At 36.7% G+C, this 21,114-nt stretch overlaps 1 protein-coding gene across 11 annotated transcripts in view; it reads right to left on the bottom strand.

Moving 5' to 3' along the window:
• Positions 1–975: 975 nt before the first annotated feature.
• Positions 976–21,114, bottom strand: part of CFAP95 (cilia and flagella associated protein 95) — a 218,905-nt gene continuing 198,766 nt past the window's right edge. For all 11 annotated transcript variants that reach the window (XM_077148401.1, XM_077148400.1, XM_077148402.1 and 8 more), the window contains one exon: positions 976–1,255. In XM_077148401.1, the coding sequence (XP_077004516.1) occupies positions 1,067–1,255 (189 nt within the window). In that variant the 3' untranslated portion in view covers positions 976–1,066. The remainder of the gene's footprint in view (positions 1,256–21,114) is intronic.

The raw sequence follows: 21,114 nt of genomic DNA, 5'->3' as shown, positions 1-21,114 counted from the left end.
CAGGCACTTCTGTGACCTCTCCCTGATTGCCATCTACACTATATGACCCATTAAAAAAGACCTGACCATTTCTGCTTAGGATCTAGTGAATCTGGAGATTTTCCCTTCTTCTAAAGAACTTGTATTTAGGGAGTGACTTTCCTTTGTAAACAAACCAGTGAGCTGCTAGGTTCTGCTTTCTGTCTTTATCTGCCAGCTCCATATCCTAGGGATTGGGTCTGGTATCTTTATTCCTGCCCATCTCAAATGGGTTCTCAGAATAAACCAGTTGGTTTAAGGTTTCTCTACTCTATATTTAAAGCTAAGCCTTGGCCTTCTTCCCCAATTTATTTTCTATATCATATACTCTGAGATATTGATTCCCTTTTGAGCACAGTTAGACTTGTTATGTGGGTGCTATTAGGATACGGCCTCTGCTTTCACCATTGTTCTCCCAATCCCCCAACTCTACCATTTTGCCAATTTTCTTCTACATCTTGCCTTTCAGCATACAATTTATTACTTATTATCTCACCTCCCCTTAGGTAAGGGGTGACAATATCCCTATAAATGAGTGACGTGAACCAGGTGGGAATGGCAACAAAATAAACAAGTTAGCCCCCATCTAAACAGAACTTTATACATACTCTGCTGATTGTTGCTATATGAAAACTTGCCCAGTGTTGCCAAACTTGCCAATTTGCAAAGGAAATGAAACAATAGGGAAAACGGTGTGTGCCTGTGTGTGAGGGACACTGATAGTTTTGGAACGTCTGTATTTTCTGCATGATATTTTTCTGTAAACCTAGAACTTCTCTAATAAAAACAAAAAATAAATAAAATATAGTTATCAACTACCATCTAGAATTGTGTTGTATACTATTTATTTAGCAGTACACAATTAAATTTTGGGAAATGCTGGAATAGCCTATGCAAATAAGGATATCTAAACTTTCTAAGATATTAGATTTTGAATTTTAAAGGAACTTACTATAGTAACATTTCCACTGCATTTATTAAGATGGAAAATCATCAATCATTACTTCCATTATTCATTCATCAGAAACAGAAAATCTGATTCTAGACATTATTTTAAAAAGGGGACAATAGGGCCATGAGGTAATGGGTAGAGCTTTTGTTTTACATCTGAATTAGCATAAACCCCACTTTCATCATGCCAAGTGTTGATGCCAAATCTTTTGGAGCCATTTAAATCCGTAAACTGAGAACGACATTTTCTGTGGACTACTGAATAATCGTCTTGACAGGGATAATCCTATGAAAAAGAAAAGAACAGCAAATGATTGAAATGTGTAAAAAGAAGTGATCCTCAAAGTTGATCTTTAATATATTAATCTTACTGTGATCAAAGGTTGATTTTAAAAATAATTTATTAATTTAATTCCTCATTATAACAAATGTTCAATGAAAACAATGGCTATTACATTTACAAATCCTTCTAATTGTGAAAAAAGAATCTGGGTCACAGTTGTTTTATTTATAAAACTGAAAAAAAATTATTATACATGTACAATTTTTCAAACGATAATTATGCAGCATAAAGAACAATTTAAATTTTATTAGCATCTAAGACTAAAAAATTATAATTTAACTGCCCATTCAATACATTTTTATAATACTATAAGTTATAATGACTCAGAAGTATATTATCTTGGGTATGTCTTTAATAATTAGTACCAAGACATGCTCCCAGGACCATGGTACATGCCAAACCCTAAAATTGGCTCCCATAAGATTTTTACTTCAGCATAACCTAGTATAATGTTTAAATTGTTTATCCTTAGCATACTTCATAAAAGCTTCTATTATAATAAAACAAGACACTATCATTGACCATATCCCATAGGAAATATCAATTCTTTGATTGCACCAGTGGTGATGGCAGACGGGGAACATAAATTCCTAGAACTAATGATATAATTTCTGTTTTAAATTAGTAACAATAACAAACAATAAAATCCTCAGCTACATAGGTTTTTGGTTTTGGTTGTTGGGGTCTTTTCATTTGTTTCTTTGGTTTGGGTTTGTTTTTGGTTTTGGTTTTTCTTTTGGTTTAGACAGAGAAACTTTAAATGAGATTTGAGCATTGCTAGCCCAAACTGCCCCATCAGAGGGAGATGGGATCCTCTCATTCCTAGGTGGGGTTGAACTGAAGAGGACTTTGAATGCCTAGGCCATTGCGTTCCTTCAGCATCTCATAGGCAGAGAGGAAGGCTTTGATGAAATATGTGATGTGATTAAATGTGGAGTTTAGCAAAATAATTCTGGCAGCAGAAGGTACTAAAGACTGGGTGTGGAAAAGACTGGATTCTGGAACTGTGATTTAGAATTGGATCTCAACAACCCAATGTCCATCAACTGATGAATGGCTGAATAAATGTGGTATGTCCATACAATGGAATATTATTCATCAATATAAAAGAACAAAGCTCTTATGCATCCTGCAACATGGATGAATCTTGAAAACATTACGCTAAAAGACCACAGATTGTATGATTCTGTTTATATGAAATGTTCAGAATAGGCAAATACACAGAAACAAAAAGCAGATTAGTGGTTTCCAGGGGATGGGGGAGAGGAGAGAATGGAGAGTGGTCAAAATTTGTTTCAGAAAAGTGCAAACCAAAGAGCAAAGTCTGGGGAATGGTAGGAAGGAGAAAATAAGGAAGAAGAGAAGCAGGAACATGTGTCCCAATTTTCCTATCTCAGGTCTTTAATTTGGAGATTTGACCTGGACAGAGTACATTAGGTAAATAAAAATAATGGCAGAAAGACAAAGGGACTGGTTCCTCATCCCCACTGAGAACTCTTGAAAGAGTTCATCTCTCAGGCTGCTTTTCATTTATCTGAGGAATAGCCATGTCAGAGCAGTGTGATCAGACAGAGGGAGGCTCTGAGACTGATCAATCCTGAGCCATGTTTTATATTCTATGGCATAGACAAGATCTTGAAGAAGTTGAAAGTTTGCAGGGGTGGAATAGGGGTCCCCTAATAGGTGCTGAAGAGCCAAACATTGGAGCTGGGGCTGAATGGGAGCCAAAGACAGCTTCTGTGGGGTCTACAGTGCCTGTGGGAGTGGAAATGAGGCTGAGTCAGCCAAGGTATTCCATGTGGATTCCAACCAAGACCAGAGAGAAAGAGAAAAGACTGCCAGTTACATTATCTACAGACTACACCAACTAATGCCAGCAGGGAAAATAGCAATAAAATAGCCAAAGGATATAGCCCCCAAAGACCAGAATAAGCAGAAGACACCACTCTTAAAACCTACTCTTCCCCTCTGGAATCAGAATGCTGCATCACATCCCTCCCTCCCTATAATTGGTTGCCATCTTAGGGAGCATTGCAGTTACTGTTGCTTCATAATAAAGCACCTCAAACATGGCACTATAAAAAATAATCAATTAATTATGCTTACAGATTCTTCAGGCCAGAAATTTGGAAAGGATACAGTGAAGATGGCTTCTTTCAGTTCTTTCTTTCTGTTCAGAGCCTCAGCTAATAAGACTTGAGAGCTGGGGGTAACTCAAGGGCTGGGAGCTGGAATCATCTCTCAGTGAAATGCCTACTTGTTGGCACCAACTGGCTGTTGGAAAAGTGGGCCTCTCTATGTGCCTGCTTGAGTTTCCTTACAGCATGGTGGCTGAGTTCTGAGAATGAGCATCCCACAAAGAGAACCAGAGGGAAGCTTTTTACCAACTAGCCTCAGATCTCACATAACATCACTTCCACTGGAGTCACAGTCCATCCAGATTCTAGGGGAAGTAAAATAGACTCTGTTTAAATAACATTGTAGAGAATGTGGATTAGGAACACATATTGCAGCCATTTTTGTAAAATACAACCTGGTACAGGGAATAAAGCAATATATGTTGGAGGCCCCCTAGATCCCAGGCTCAATGATTTGCTATAATGACCCACAGAATGCAAGATATACTTGTACTCATGGCTATGTTTACTACAGTAAAAGGATACAAAGCAAAATCAGCAAAGGAAAAGGAATATGGGATGAAGTCTAAAGGAAAACAGATGCAAACTTCTGGAATCCTCTCCAGTGGGGTCACATAGAGTGTGTTGAATTTCTCCAGGAAAGACCTGTGACATGTCATCTACCAGGGGAGTTCTTTACTCAGTGCTCAGGGTTTTTATTGGGGGCAGGTCATACAGACCCCATCCACAGAGCACATTCTAAAATTCGAGATTCCCAAAAGGAAAGCAGGTGATCAGTATAAACCATATCGACCATACAAACAGTTTAGGCACTGTTTATAGGGTGTAAGTCATTCTTATAGGGTGTAAATCATCCCGAAATTCAAATTTTCAGATGCTAGACAAGGGCCAACCTTGTAAGCAGGCCTTTCTAAGGATGGTCATTTCAGCCTGTGACATTAACTCTTTTTTTGCACTCAGGATGGGAGAGAATCGCTGAAAAAGTGACAGTTTTTTTCAAGAGACATTTAACATTTCCTAGATGGGCTATATAAATTATGGAATCAGACTGAGCTTTAAATTTATTGAAGAATTAGCATTTTCCCACTGGTTGTAAGCTCAGGAAGAAGGCTGTTACTAGACACATCTCTGTGCAAGTGAATTGTAGGCTGTTGTTACATTTCAACACCGTAATATAATACTCAAATATTTGTTCAACATTTATGTAGTGGAGGTAGGAAGAAATATTTAGAAATTGTGTATGGAAACAGATTGATAAATTACTGCATGCTGCTGTTGGCTGTTTCATTATTTTGGTGCTACACAGGCCTTGAGTACTGACAATGTTCATTAAAAAGTAGGAAACATCACTTCAAGCTTTCTCTTAGCTCTTCAGGTAGATAAGAGTAACTGTAAGAATTTGTTTGACGTTGAGATATAGGAGGGGTGGGCATTGGAGCAGCATATCTTGTGCAGAACCAGACTAGAAGCGACATCTCAAAGGAAGAACTTAGAGAACTTAAAGGGCTAACTGGAGAAAAAGAACCAGAGATGACAGAGCTTCAAACCTGGATGACTGGAAGAGTCACAACACTGCTAAAAAAGAATAAGAAAGACATGAAAATAGGGGAGGACTAGTTTCGGGGGAAAGTGATGGATCATATTTTGGACATTTTTAATTTGAGATAGCACCAGTATAAAATATTTGTTTGGAAAGCAGTGCTGTGAGACAGATGGCCTGTAGAGAAGCCAGTGCTCTATGCACAACAATGATCAATGACAGGGAAAAATGAACTAGAAAAGAACATTAGTGGGACCACATTTGAATATGGGCTAAGGATTAGATCATTGTACTGTATCTATTTTCCTGAGGTTGTAAGCTGTACCATAATTATGTGTCCTTGATCTTAGGAAATTTACATTGAACTATTTAGGTATAAAAGGGGAGCATGTCTCTTGTCTATTCTCAAACATAAACAATTGGAGACTCTGGGTAAAAATTATACAGGAGTTCTTACAACTTTCCTTTAAGTTTGAAATTATATGAAGAAAAATTTACCAAAAAAGTGATGGCTGGTACAGAGCCACAGGAGTGAATAAGTCTTTGAGATTGTGTAAAATGAGAGGAACAGAGTTCTGCTGCCCAAATGTTGGGACACCTATGGTTGAGTTCACAAAGAAGTCATACGGACTAGAAAAGGAGAGGTAAGGATAGAGAATTGCAATGTCATAGGTTCTGAAAGGGACAGAGGTTGACGAATGTAATGATGGCCAAAGAAGTGTCAGAAAACAAGCACTGAGAAAACACAACCAACATTAGAATCAATCACTAGGCATCTTTGAGCAAACTGTTTCAAATGAAATAAAACATGAGAAATGTGGGGACGAATATGCATCTGGAAGGGAATGCTGAGGGCAAAACTTGGTCTTGCAAAAACAGGAACCGCTAATGATGCAAGACAATCACTATCAGGAAAATTTGCCTTAAGGTTAAGAAAGTTTTCTTGCTCTTCTTCTATTTATCTTTCTTCTTCTTTTATATCTTTTCTATAATAGATTATAGAAAAAAAGGTTAGGATGTTGTCATAGTCAGGTTCATGTGTCAACTTGGCCAGGTGGTGGTATCCAGTTGTCTGGTTGGGTAAGCGCTGGCCTATCTGTTGCTATGAGGACATTTCATGGACTTAAATCATGACCACATTGGCTGCATGGGACTGTCTTCTGCAATGAATGATATTTAATCTAATCACTGGAAGGCTTTTAAGGAGGATTCAGAAGAGACAATCAGTCTTCCTGCTTCAGCCAGCCAGCCTCTTCTGAGAGTTTGTTGAGGAACTTCATTGAAGCTGCCAGTTCGCAGCCTGCCCTACAGACCTTGGACTCTACATCCCCACAGTTATGTGAGACACTTTTATAAATTTTATATTTACAGATGCTTCTGGCTAATTCTGTTTCTCTAGAGAACCCTAGCTAATACAGATGTTATAGCAGAGTTCTTATGGTGAGTGGGTCTCCTACTCATCCTTCCTTCATTAGTAAGACAAACAGAAGATGGTTTCACTATCTTTAAATGGTCAGTATCCTGCTCTTAAATCCCACCCCAACAACCCTAATCCCACCACACCATCACCAGCTCTGTTCTATTTTCTTAGTCTAAGCAACTTTTATCAGAATAAAAGGTACATTGCTCTTTCCTAGTCAACCATATCCCCATTCCTTACCCAGTTTTTCCCAATTTTCCTCCCCTTAAAGAAAAGAAAGGCTGTTCTTTGATTATTTGATTTCATCCTTATTCTTTAGGATTTTTAAAAATTTATTATGATCTTGTTTCTCAGGGAGCTGGGGGTAAAATGGAGGTGCCAAGTAAATGGCCCTTGGTATTCTTCCTGAAATTGTTTTTCTTTTTTCTTTTATATAGAAGTTATGGGTTTATAGAACAATCATGCATAAAATACAAGATTTCCATAAAAACAGTTTTAGCTTTATCATTCTGGACTAGCTACTTAGATAATTATTTTATTTGTAGATACTGCCTCTGTAGTTTTAATTTTAAGATACGGTCTTGAGATTTATGAATAACAAGAAGAGACTTGCTATTGTTTATGCTACAAATTGTTTCCCTCCAGTAGTGGAAATTCTACATGACTAGTAACCATTCATGGATAGGACATTAATATATACTCAGTAAGAAAGATTTTCTATACTAGTTTTTTTGATTGGTAGTTTTATTTTCCAAGGTTATTGTGTTGGTTTGAAAGGCTATATGTCCCCTAGAAAAGCCATGTTTTAATCCTAATCCCATTTTGTAAAGGCAGCCATTTCTTCTAATACCTATTCAGTATTGTATGTTTGAAACTATAATTAGATTATCTTCCTGGAAATGTGATTTAATCAAGAGTGGTTATTAAACTGGATTAGGTAGAGGTGTGTCTCCACCCATTTGGGTGGATCTGGTTAGTTTCTGAAGTCCTATAAAAGAGGAAACATTTTGGAGAATGAGAGATTTGGGGAGAGCAGGGAATGCTGTAGAACCACAAAGCAGAGTCCACCAGCCAGCAAACTTTGGAGATGAAGAAGGAGAACACCTCCAGGGGAGTTTCATGAAACAGGAAGCCAGGAGAAGGAGCTAGCAGATGACACCATGCTTGCCATGTGCCCTTCCAGATGAGAGAGAAGCCTGACTGTGTTCGCCATGTGCCTTCTCACTTGAGAGAGAAACCCTGAACTTCAACGGCCTTCTTGAACCAAGGTATCTTTCCCTGGATGCCTTAGATTGGACATTTCTATAGACTTGCTTAATTGGGACATTTTCTCAGCCTTAGAACAGTAAAACTAGCAACTTATTAAATTCCCCTTTTAAAAGCCATTCCATTTCTGGTATATTGCATTCTGGCAGCTAGCAAACTAGAACAGTTATTTTCAGTTTTGGACCCACCTTCTGGAACATCAGTAACTCTGACTAACTTAACAGTGTAAGGCAATGTGAAAACATGTTATTAATTCCTTCATCTAGATAACCCATAAAAATTCATAATGGGGTATGTTTCCTGGCCAAATCAGTCACTAAGAACTAACCTTGTGTCCACGATTAAAGATAGCACTTAGCACCTGGCATTAGTACAGTGAAGACCATTCTTCCCTAGCACGCTTATTAATATGCTCATTTCTTGGTATTTTATTTATTCTTTAAAAGGAATTTAAGGCAGCAAACTTATTTATGTGAATGTCACATTGGATGGAATGAAAGTAGAAATAAAAGTAGATTGCCTGTGATATTTTGTTTCATTATTTTCAGTATATCTCATGTATAAAAGTCTTTCCCACTTATACTCACTTGTCTGAAGATGTGAAGTAAATGTCTGCCAGGGTCTTTAATTAAAAAGATTACTAAGTCATAAAAAAATAACTACTAGAGTGGTGAAGGATAAATGACATAGAATAAAATAAAATAAAACTTAGTTGAATTTGTAAGCCAGATGGTCCTTAAAGATCATTTGGTCCAAACCACTTAATGTTGAAGGAGAAGAGACCAAAGCCTATAGAAGTTGAGTATATAATTGTTGACTCATATTTGTACAAAGTAGGTAAAAACCCAGGCAGACCTGGGTTCATTTAGACACATCCACTGTGTTATTACTAATATTTAGCTACTTTGAAACACGGGTTCCTCAAAGTAAAATTCTACAAATAAGGTTAATCAACACTAACTACCCTAGTTCAGAAGAAGGTGAGGATTAAGTGAGCTAATATATGAAAGATAACTAAGCCAGAGCCTGGCACATGGTAGACAGTCAAATTTTACTTTCTTTCCTTCTTCTCTTTGTTTTTTCCTTTATTCCTCCCTCATTCCCTTCTCTCCTTCTATTCACCTACCAGAAACTATATATCCTACCCAATGAGGGAACTCCTATTATATTTCAAACAACAGAAAGCTGTGGAAGCCCTTTGATGTTATAAGAACCAGGAGATCCTGAGGTTGAATCTGGGACCTAGGAAATTTAGTCCCTTTGTACTGGCAGAACCCAGAATCATTAGCCTATCAAGCTACAAAACTACACCTACATGTATGTATATATATATATATATATATATTGCAAGGTCAACACCTTGTATTGCAAGGTGAACACCCATATGTACAACACATGATGAGGACTTTCGGGTATGAAATTTAGGTTCAGAAAGGCTACCACTCTCCTTCACAACCTAAGTAATAGAAGATTGTTCTGAGGTCTACTAGCAGCAGCATTTCAGAATATCCTGATAGGAATCAAAAGATACCAGGTATAACCTCCTACCCTCTCCTCCAATTCTACTCCATACTATTACCCTCACTTGCAAAAGAACCTAAAACTCTCATTTCCTTTCAGTCAATAGTACATAATAAGAAGATAAATAAGCATATTTGGTGAATGGACATTATCCTTGTATTAGTGGATATTGAGTCAGAATATTAATAGACAAAAATGAGAAAATTAAGTAGTGGATATATTAAGATGCAGTACAGGGCAGGCCACAGTGGCTCAATAGGCAGAGTTTTCACCTGCCATGCCGGAGACCCAGGTTTTTCCTGGTGCCTGCCCATGCAAAAAAGATAAAAAAAAAAAAACAAACCAAGATGCAGTACAAAGAAAAGTAGAATTAAAATTAATGGGGACACATTATAGCACCTGGGGTATTACTTAGTCAAAATGCAGCTTAAATTTCAAGGTAAAGTCTGGCAAAGATAAACTATAAGACTTATTCAACAGTATTCCGTGTGACCAGATTTATTTAGATTAACTTTTAGTGCTATTATTTAAAAACAGAATAAAAAAGAAAGAAAAAAAGAGAGGGGGTAGGGGGGAGGAAGGAAGGGAGGGAAGGAGAAAATGCTTTTCATTAATAGAATGAAAATGCAAAAGAAATGGGGGTACAGAATGGAGCAAAGATACAAAGAGCAGACCTTTAGAAGAGCTTAGAATTAAAAGCTAAAGTAGGGGACTTCCTGGAAGATGGCGGCTTAGTAAGACGCGCAGATCTTAGTTTCTTCCCCAGGACAGCTACTAGGGGAGTAGAAACGATACAGAAAGCACCCAAAGCCACAACAGAGATAAAAAAGACAGCGTACCCCATCCTGGAACGGCTGGCTGACTGAGAGAAGCAGCTCGGGTGAGATCGCCGAGGCGCGCGGGCCTCACCGGGCGGGGCGGGAAGCGGCCGGAGTTACTCCCTTCCCCCTTCCCGGGCCGGCTGGGAGAATTGGAGAGGCGGTCCCCTGAAACCAAGGTGGCTGGCGCCCACACCACGCGCAGCCCCCCGGACCAACTGAGAGAATTGGATCGGAAATCCCCAGGCCACGGAGAACGGTGACGGGTGGGGGAGGCCCCTTCCAAACCCGTGACTCCCGGGGAACGTGCACTCTCTCGGGCAGGCCGCTGCCGCTGGCGCCCTCCCGCCACGCTTGTCGCCCAGGGCCGACTAGGAAATTCGGATGGGCTCTTTCCCGGGCTGCGGCGACCAGCAACCCTCCCTGCATTCGGACCCCGGGCCGGCTCAAGCCGCTTCGGCTAGCGAACCTCCCGGACAGCGAGAGTTTTCCAAAGTTTAAGGTCCCACAGCACCTTTTACTGGTGGGACCCGCAGAAAAACGTGTGCCACGAGCGCCACCTACTGGGCAGGATAAGAAAAACAGAACCCAGAGATTTCACAGAAAAATCTTCCAAACTTTTGGATCCAATACCCAGGGAAATCTGTCTAAATGCGCAGACGCCAACAGAAGATAACGGATCACGCTCAAATAATTGAAAATATGGCCCAGTCAAAGGAACAAACCAATAGTTCAAATGAGATACAGGAGCTGAGACAACTAATGCTAAATATACGAACAGAAATGCTAATAAATACAACAATTTAGATGAAATGGACGGGTTCCTGGAAAGACATGAACAACCAACTTTGACTCAAGAAGACATAGATGACCTCAACAAACCAATCACAAGTAAAGAAATTGAATTAGTCATTCAAAAGCTTCCTAAAAAGAAAAGTCCAGGACCAGATGGCTTCACATGTGAATTCTACCAAACGTTCCAGAAAGAATTAGTACCAATTCTCCTCAAATTCTTCAAAAAAATCGAAGTGGAGGGAAAACTGCCCAATTCATTCTATGAAGCCAACATCACCCTCATACCAAAACCAGGCAAAGATATTACAAAAAAAGAAAACTACAGACCAATCTCTCTAATGAATACAGATGCAAAAATCCTCAATAAAATTCTAGCAAATCGTATCCAACAACACATTAAAAGAATTATACATCATGACCAAGTAGGATTCATCCCAGGTATGCAAGGATGGTTCAACATAAGAAAATCAATTAATGTAATACACCATATCAACAAATCAAAGCAGAAAAATCACATGATCATCTCAATTGATGCAGAGAAGGCATTCGACAAGATTCAACATCCTTTCCTGTTGAAAACACTTCAAAAGATAGGAATACAAGGGAACTTCCTTAAAATGATAGAGGGAATATATGAAAAACCCACAGCTAATATCATCCTCAATGGGGAAAAATTGAAAACTTTCCCCCTAAGATCAGGAACAAGACAAGGATGTCCACTATCACCACTATTATTCAACATTGTGTTGGAGGTTCTAGCCAGAGCAATTAGACAAGAAAAAGAAATACAAGGCATCAAAATTGGAAAGGAAGAAGTAAAACTATCACTGTTTGCAGACGATATGATACTATACGTCAAAAACCCGGAAAAATCCACAACAAAAGTACTAGAGCTAATAAATGAGTACAGCAAAGTAGCAGGTTACAAGATCAACATTCAAAAATCTGTAGCATTTCTATACACTAGTAATGAACAAGCTGAGGGGGAAATCAAGAAACAAATCCCATTTACAATTGCAACTAAAAGAATAAAATACCTAGGAATAAATTTAACTAAAGAGACAAAAAACCTATATAAAGAAAACTACAAAAAACTGCTAAAAGAAATCACAGAAGACCTAAATAGATGGAAGGGCATACCGTGTTCATGGATTGGAAGACTAAATATAGTTAAGATGTCAATCCTACCTAAATTGATTTACAGATTCAATGCAATACCAATCAAAATCCCAACAACTTATTTTTCAGAAATAGAAAAACCAATAAGCAAATTTATCTGGAAGGGCAGGGTGCCCCGAATTGCTAAAAACATCTTGAGGAAAAGAAACGAAGCTGGAGGTCTCGCGCTGCCTGACTTTAAGGCATATTATGAAGCCACAGTGGTCAAAACAGCATGGTATTGGCATAAAGATAGATATATCGACCAATGGAATTGAATAGAGTGCTCAGATATAGACCCTCTCATCTATGGACATTTGATCTTTGATAAGGCAGTCAAGCCAACTCACCTGGGACAGAGCAGTCTCTTCAATAAATGGTGCCTAGAGAACTGGATATCCATATGCAAAAGAATGAAAGAGGACCCGTATCTCATACCCTATACAAAAGTTAACTCAAAATGGATCAAAGATCTAAACATTAGGTCTAAGACCATAAAACAGATAGAGGAAAATGTTGGGAGATATCTTATGGATCTTACAACTGGAGGCGGTTTTATGGACCTTAAACCTAAAGCAAGAGCACTGAAGAAGGAAATAAATAAATGGGAACTCCTCAAAATTAAACACTTTTGTGCATCAAAGAACTTCATCAAGAAAGTAGAAAGACAGCCTTCACACTGGGAGACAATATTTGGAAATGATATATCAGATAAAGGTCTAGTATCCAGAATTTATAAAGAGATTGTTCATCTCAACAACAAAAAGACAGCCAACCCAATTACAAAATGGGAAAAAGACTTGAGCAGACACCTCTCAGAAGAGGAAATACGGATGGCCAAGAGGCACATGAAGAGATGCTCAATGTCCCTGGCCATTAGAGAAATGCAAATCAAAACCACAATGAGATATCATCTCACACCCACCAGAATGGCCATTATCAACAAAACAGAAAATGACAAGTGCTGGACAGGATGCGGAGAAAGAGGCACACTTATCCACTGTTGGTGGGAATGTCAAAGGGTGCAACCACTGTGGAAGGCAGTTTGGCGGTTCCTCAAAAAGCTGACCCAGCAATACCATTGCTAGGTATCTACTCAAAGGACTTAAGGGCAAAGACACAAACGGACATTTGCACACCAATGTTTATAGCAGCGTTATTTACAATTGCAAAGAGATGGAAACAGCCGAAATCTCCATCAACAGAAGAGTGGCTAAACAAACTGTGGTATATACATACGATGGAATACTATGCAGCTTTAAGACAGGATAAACTTATGAAGCATGTAATAACATGGATGGACCTAGAGAACATTATGCTGAGTGAGTCTAGCCAAAAACTAAAGGACAAATACTGTATGGTCCCACTGATGTGAACAGACATTCGAGAATAAATTTGGAATATGTCCTTGATAACAGAGTCCAGCAGGAGGTAGAAACAGGGTAAGATAATGGCCAATTGGAGTTGAAGGGATACAGACGGTGTAACAGGACTAGATACAAAAACTCAAAAATGGACAGCACAATAATACCTAATTGTAAAGTAATCATGTTAAAACACTGAATGAAGCTGCATCTGAGCTATAGATTTTTGTTTTGTTTTCTTTTGTTTTGTTTTGATTTTACTATTATTACTTTTATTTTTTTCTCTATATTAACATTCTATATCTTTTTCAGTTATGTTGCTAGTTCTTCTAAACCAATGCATATGTACTAAGAAATGATGATCATGCATCTATGTGATGATGTTAAGAATTAATGATTGCATATGTAGAATGGTATGATCTCTAAATGTTGGGTTAATTTCTTTTTTTCCGTTAATTAAAAAAAAAAAAAAAAGAGAAGGGATAATTGGAGCTGAAGGGATACAGACTGTACAATGGGACTGGATATAAAAACTCAGAAATGGACAGCACAATACTACCCAATTGTAATGCAATTATGTTAAAACACTGAATGAAGCTGCATGTGAGGTATAGGTTTTTTGTTTTTTTTTTTTCTTTCTATTATTGTTTTAATTCTTATTCTGTTGTCTTTCTATTTCTTTTTCTAAATCGATGCAAATGTACTAAGAAATGATGATTATGCAACTATGTGATGTTATTAAGAATTACTGATTGTACATGTAGATTGGAATGATTTCTAATTGTTTTGTTAATTCTTTTTTTAATTAATAAAAAAAAAAAAAAAAGCTAAAGTAGGTCAGATATGTGATGCTTTCTACTGGCCCCCACCCTGTTCTGAATCTACTTTCCATACCAACTCTTCATTTTCAGTAAGTCATTCTTTCCCTTTACTTTCTTTCAACACTCCTGAGTTGATAGGCAGCCTTCCCTAGGAATCAGAAAACTAAAAGAATTTCAATCCTTTAGAATTTTCTTTTATATGAATGAGCCTAATTAAACAATAAAAAAACCCTCTAAGAATGCTGTTTCATCTCTACCTTCTGACTCCTAGCCAAGATGCATTTTGGTCTGGGATGAAACTCAAAGTATTTTTCGATCTGGACAGCCGAAGCCAGTCAAACTGAGCAAAGTCCTAGAGGCCCCAGCTCATCCAGGTGTTAAACCCCTAGGAGGTCCTAAGATTCACCATTAGGTACAGGAAGCACAGGGCCATAGGTAAAAATGCTTTAATTTTTATCAGAATTTTTAAAAACATATACAGTTCGGCCTGGAATATATTCATCTTTATGTCAACATATTTGTAAAGTATATTTTAAAATATTTTTATGGAAAAGGGGGCCCAAGACAGCAAAAGTGCTTTGAGCCATAAAAGTCATAATTCACCCACAGGCCCAGGAATTCCTGAGGAGGGGCTTGGCTTCTTGACTGCCCTGGGGAATTAAAGACCAATTTCCAACCAGTAAGAAATAATCAATATTTTAATAACTGCTATGTCGTACCAGTGCATAGAGCCCTGACTATTGGACAGGCCAATTCTGCCATACTGGGAATTGCTATTAAACAGCTGAGCCTCTTTTCTTACCTATGATGAAATATTACATGGACTTCTTGTGGTCAGCTTGGAATGCATGCCAACTTAAAAATATAGTTCTCTATTAAAATTTTTCTCAGCTTTCTACCCCTGAATGAACAGGGATACGGCATAATTCTTGGTTTGAGGATTCTCATATGCCCAGAAACATAATTCAATAAGCAGCCATTTAGGAAAATAAAAGGGTCCTTCACATTTGATTCTGTCCAATCAGATGCACTCAAAGGGCACATGGCAGGGAGGAGCCATCAGCCTCCAAAGCATTTCCCTAAGTCTACTGAGGTCTCAGTCATCTCACTCAGAGTTTTCAGATCCACCCTTCTTCCTGCCATCTTGCTGGTTGATTTCACCAAATTCAGGATGTAGCCACTCTAGCTTACTATTCCTTCATCTTCTCAAGTCAATGGCTTTCACTCCATTGTATATCACTCCCGTGGCCACTCCTTTGATTCTGCACTCCCCAGAATTGTTCTCTCTCTCTGAAAGAGAGAATTTCTCTGATAAGAAATTCTAGTACACTCCCTTTGATCATTACTCCTATTTTTGTAGCTCTCAGACCTAGCTCAAACTGCCACACTTATTTGATTTATCACCATTTTTAATCCCTTGACATTTCAAATTCCTAAATTTGTAGGTTTTTCCTTACTCATGAGCTGATTATGTTCAGTCAACTCTCCACTATTATCCTCAGCTCAATGTCCTTTTGTCCTAATGTTTCATGCACCCTACAAACAGTCAACCTTGGTCAAATCTTGGTACTTTTTCCTCTTTTCTGTACTTTTTCTCTGTTTTGATTTTGGGGGAGAATAATAGGGAAACCTCTAAGAGAAGGTAATTGTCTTGGTTTCCCATGGCTTCTATGATAAATACCACATACTGCATGGCTTAAATCATAGGGTTTATCGTCCCATGGCTTGGGAGGCTAAAAGTTCAATAAAAAGGTATTGGCAGGTCTTGTTTTCTCCCAGTCTGTAGTGTTCAGGCAGTCCTCTATCACGAGCCAATCTCTCTTTGTGTTGTTTTTCTTTTCTGGTTTGTGCTGACTTCTGGTTTCTGCTTATTGTGTTTGAATTTCATCTGCTTATAAGGACTCTTGTTATAAGGATTTGGACCCATACTCATTCAGTTTGGTCTCAACTACTAATAGTACCTTCAGAAATCCTATTTACAAATGGGTTCATACTCACAGAAATGCAGATTAAGACTTGAGTATGTCTTCTATGGGGTACATGATTTAATCTACAATAGTATCTTTAATTGAAATTAGGATAGAACCTTGTGGCCCAAGACAGCTTAAAAATCAAGTTCTGAAGAAGTAGTTTACAATTATCTCCCATTTCTCACCTAATATTGTATATTTCCTTACCTATGGCTAGAACTATGAGATGTTCATATGGATTTCCTTTAAACTTCCTACAATGCTGTTCCAGTTTATACAAATTTGGGTTAAGCAAATTAAAACAACCCTAATATAAAAATTAATAAAGTCTCATATTGATCAATGGAATCAGATTGAGAATTCTGAAATAGATGCTCAGATCTACAGTCAATTGATATTTTTTTTATACAGTTCATTGATTTTTTGACAAGGCTCCCAAATCCACTCAACTCAGACAGAAAAGTCTCTTCAATAAATGGTATTGGAAGAACCGTATATCCATATCCAAAAGAATGAAAGAGGACCCCTGTGTCACACACTATACAAAAATTAATACCAAATAGATCAAAGACCTAAATATAAGAACCAAAATCATAAAACTCCTAGAATAAAACATAGGGAAACATCTTTAAGATTTAGTGATAAGAGGTGCTGTTCCAGACCCGATATTCAAAGCACAAGCAATGAAGGAAAAAATAGATAAATGAGACCTCCTCAAAACTGAAAACTTCTGTGCTTTAAAGTACTTTGCCAAAAGGATGAAAAGGCAGCTGACTTGAAGGGAGAAAATATTTGGAAACCTCATATCTGGTAAGGATTGGAGATCCAGAATGTATAAAGAAATCTTACAACTCAACAATAAAAGGACAAATCGGCTAAAAAATAGGCAAAAGGCATGTATAGACATTTTTCCAAAGAGGAAATACAAATGGTTAAAAGCACACAGATTCTCATCTTCTCTAGCTATTAGGGAAATGCAAATCACAACCACAATGAGATATCATTTCACACCTACTACAATGCCCACTACTACACAAACAGGAAACCACAAGTGTTGGAAAGGATGTAGAAAAATAGGAACACATTCTCTGCTAGTGAAATGTAAAATGGTATAGTTGCTGTGGAGGACAGTATGGCAGTTCCTCAAAAAGCTAAGTACAGAGTTGCCTTATGATTGGGCAATTCTTCTACTCAGTATATGCCCAGAAGATCTGAAAACAGGGACATGAACAGACACTTGCACACTGATGTTTTTTCATAGCAACCATATTCACAATTGCTAAAAGATGGAAATACACCAAGTGTCCATCAACAGATAATGGATAAACAAAATGTGGTCTATACATAGGATGGAATGTTATTCAGCAGTAAGATGGAATGAAGTTCTAAAGCACGTGACAGCATGGATGAACCTTGAGGACACTGTGTTGAGTGAAATAGGTTAGACACAAAAGAACAAATATTGTATGATCTCACTAATATGAACTAATTATAATAAGTAAACTCATAAACATAAAATCTATAATATAGGTTGCCATGGGATAAGATAAGGCTAGAGAATGGCGAGCGGTTGCTTAATATGTGCAGAATGTTTAACTAAGTTGAATTTAAATATTTGGAAACACATAGAGGTGATGGTAGCACATTATTGTGAGTATAATTAATAGTGTTGAACTGTGAGTGAATGTAGTTGAAAGGGGTAGTTTGGAGTCATACATGGCATAAGAAGGAAAGTTAGAGGTGATAACATAGGAATGTATAACACAGTGAGTCTTCTGGTGGATGATTACTGTGATTAACAGTACAATTATAAAAAGTTCTCTTATGGACTAGAACAAACATATGACACTATTACAAAGAGTTAATGCTAGAGAGTTATATTTGGGAGTAAATGTACCTATTGCAAGTAAGAACTACAATTAATAGTAATCTCAATATTCTCTCATCAACAGTAACAAATGTACCACATCACTAGGGGTGATTAAGGAGTATGGGATATTTTAGGATTTCTTTATATTTTTTATTTTATTTTGTATTATTACTATCAGTTTTGAAATAATGTTCTAAAATTGTGGTGATGACTGCATAACTATGTGATGATACTGAGAGCCATTGATGGTATACTTTGAATGGATTGTATGGTATGTGAATATATTTCAATGTCAATATATCTCAAAGTTGCATGAAAAAGAAAATAAGCATGGTACAGAAATAAAATCCTCTTACAGGAAAGGAGGGAGTGAAAAGTTGAGAACCTTAATAAAATCTACCACATTCATCCTCTGATAAAACTTAAATACCAACTTACTTTCCAAATATTTACTAGAATGATGTACGTATGTATTGTATTTGTTTAAAGACTACAGACTGTTTCATTTTTTATAAAAATTTCATCCCATTCAAAAAATCAATAAAGTCTCAATTCATGCACAAAATTTGAAATAACACTAGTCCAAATATTTTTTACTTCTTCTAAAATTGCAAAATTGCAAAGGCAGTGGGGCTTAGTGAATGTTTATGCTTAAGGCCACATGGCAAAATCTGTAGCAAGTAAACAAATACCTTCCTTCCTTTGTCAGTATTTTGTGAATCATACACTTGTTTGCATGCCTGGTAATTTCTATGTCAGAGTTCAGTCACTATACAGCTGTTATTTAAACACCCACTGTTATTACAATTTAAAAGATATTTTATACCCTATAACAATGTAACACAAGCTTTCATTAAATGGGGGTGCTAGAAGATATGCTGAAAACATGCTTCAAAATCAATTCCTTCGGCATAGAAGTAGAAGTCACTGAACAAAACTGTAAATAAAGCAAAATTTTCATGGTGTTCTGGCTGTTAATGTGGAAGAACATAAGAAATCTTTAAAATAATGCTGAAAAAATGTAAAAGCACAAATATTCACTACAATGGCTAGAAATTTATGTGTTCTGAGAATACATCCCACATTCTTTATGTCTAAGGGGAAATTAGTCCTTTGAATTTTGTGAGTTTTTAATTATGTGTCTTACAACTTCATTTTGTTTAGAGACAGAGCTAAACCCCCTGTAGTTAAGGAAATGGGCCTGAAATGCATTTTTAAATAAACTATTTGTTTCCTTGTGGGTTTTCTGATTATAAATGTCATGCTTGCTGCAGTGGAAAATTCTAAATGGTGTAAAGAAGAAAATTGCCCAGAATTCCCCCATTCAGTGCCAGCTTTACTAGCATTTTGGAAGTTTCTTAAAATACTCATTTCTCTCTATATATTTTTACATAGTTTAAATAAAATATACATGCAATTTTGTATCTCAATGCTTTTTTTTAATCTTAAATGAAAATTTATCAAAACACTAAGAACTGCCTATGGACATTTTAAAGACTGCATAACATCTCATCTTAATCCATTATAATTTATTTGATACTTCTAACATAATTTATTAATTAATACTTCTCTTAATATAATTTATTTAATTGATATTTCTCTTAATATTAAACATTAAAGCACTTTCCAAGTTTTGGCACTAAAAATAATTAATATTCACAAAGAAAAATTGTTTTAATTCTCATAAATTAGATATTTATTAGTTGATTATATTTCCTACTTTGTATATTGCCTATATATGGCCTTTACTCATTTCTCTACTGCGTCATTAACATTTTTCTGACAATTTGTATGAACTCTTTAGGTATTAAGCATATTAATCCAGAAGCCAACTTGTTTGTATTTTTATGGTATGAATTTTTTTTTCAGATAATAAAAAAATAAGTTTTAAACATATTATACTGCCCTAAATTGATTATGCCACTTTTTCAAAACCTGATTATTCCCGTTTGCTTATTCTTTCAAATAATGCTTAGGCTCTTAGAATGCTGATTGAAAAAAATTCATTGAGCTTTTGACTATAATTATATTAAATTTATAAATCTAACTTATTATTAAATTTAGTTTTCCAGTCCCCCTGAACTAATAGCTATTTCCTTTTACTTGAGATTTTGATCTTAGTTATCTTCTGGTGTATATTTAAAAAAAAATTTGAGTGGTTTCAAACAACATTTTAATTATCTTATTCCTGAGGTCTCCTGTGTGATTGCAATTAAAAGACAGGCAAATTCCAGCATTTTGGCAAATTATTGTTAAACAGATGCAGTCTTTCCTTCTATGAAAAATGACTTGGGCTTCTAGTGGTCAGTTAGGCACAACTGACCAGATGACAGTTGGAGTGAGGCTGGATGTACAAAATGACTTCTTCATGCACAAGAATGAAGAATGATGGTTATTTGTCTGCATAGCCTCTAATCCCAGCAGAGTTACTGGATTTTTTATATGGTGCCTCAGAGCTCCCAGAGGCAGAAGCAGTCTTCTTAAAAGCTAAGCTTGTAATTGGTTTAGGGTTACTTTGGCCACGTTCTATTGATCAAATCAGTCATTTTACAGCCCAGATTCAAGAGTTGTACGAATACTCATCTCCTGATGGACAACCAGCATGTGCCAACAAGGAATACCACCATCTCTGGAGATGAACTCTTGCATCTTGGTAAAATGTTTCTCAAACTATTTTAGATTTGTGTTGCTGTAGTAATTCGTTTTTCTCTTTTCTTTTATTGTTTATTAACTTATTAATGTTGATATGAAGGAGAACTATTGTCTATGCTACACTTATTTTGTCTTCAATCACCTTACTAAGTGGTCTGATTCATTCTAATTACTTTTAAGCTTAATATTTTGATTATTCTGAGTAGATAATCACACTAAATGAAAATAAAGATAACTTTTTTCTCCTTTCCAATAATTAAACTTCTTATCTCTATTTCATGTCTATTGCACTAAAACTTCCAGAACTAGGTTAATAGAAGCAGCCTGGTTTTTGTTCCTGTTGCGTAATTTTTAAGTACAAATGCATTCAGCTTATGAACTGGATATCTTTTTAAAAACATTTTCCAGAGATAAATTAACTACTTCTATTGTAGATGCAATATAAATGAATAAAAAATAGGTTCTTATT

This window comes from Tamandua tetradactyla, chromosome 2 (assembly GCF_023851605.1).
Source record: "Tamandua tetradactyla isolate mTamTet1 chromosome 2, mTamTet1.pri, whole genome shotgun sequence".
Lineage (NCBI taxonomy): Eukaryota > Metazoa > Chordata > Mammalia > Pilosa > Myrmecophagidae > Tamandua > Tamandua tetradactyla.
Note: the sequence above shows the minus strand (reverse complement) of the source record. Positions and strands in the feature narration are given on the sequence as shown.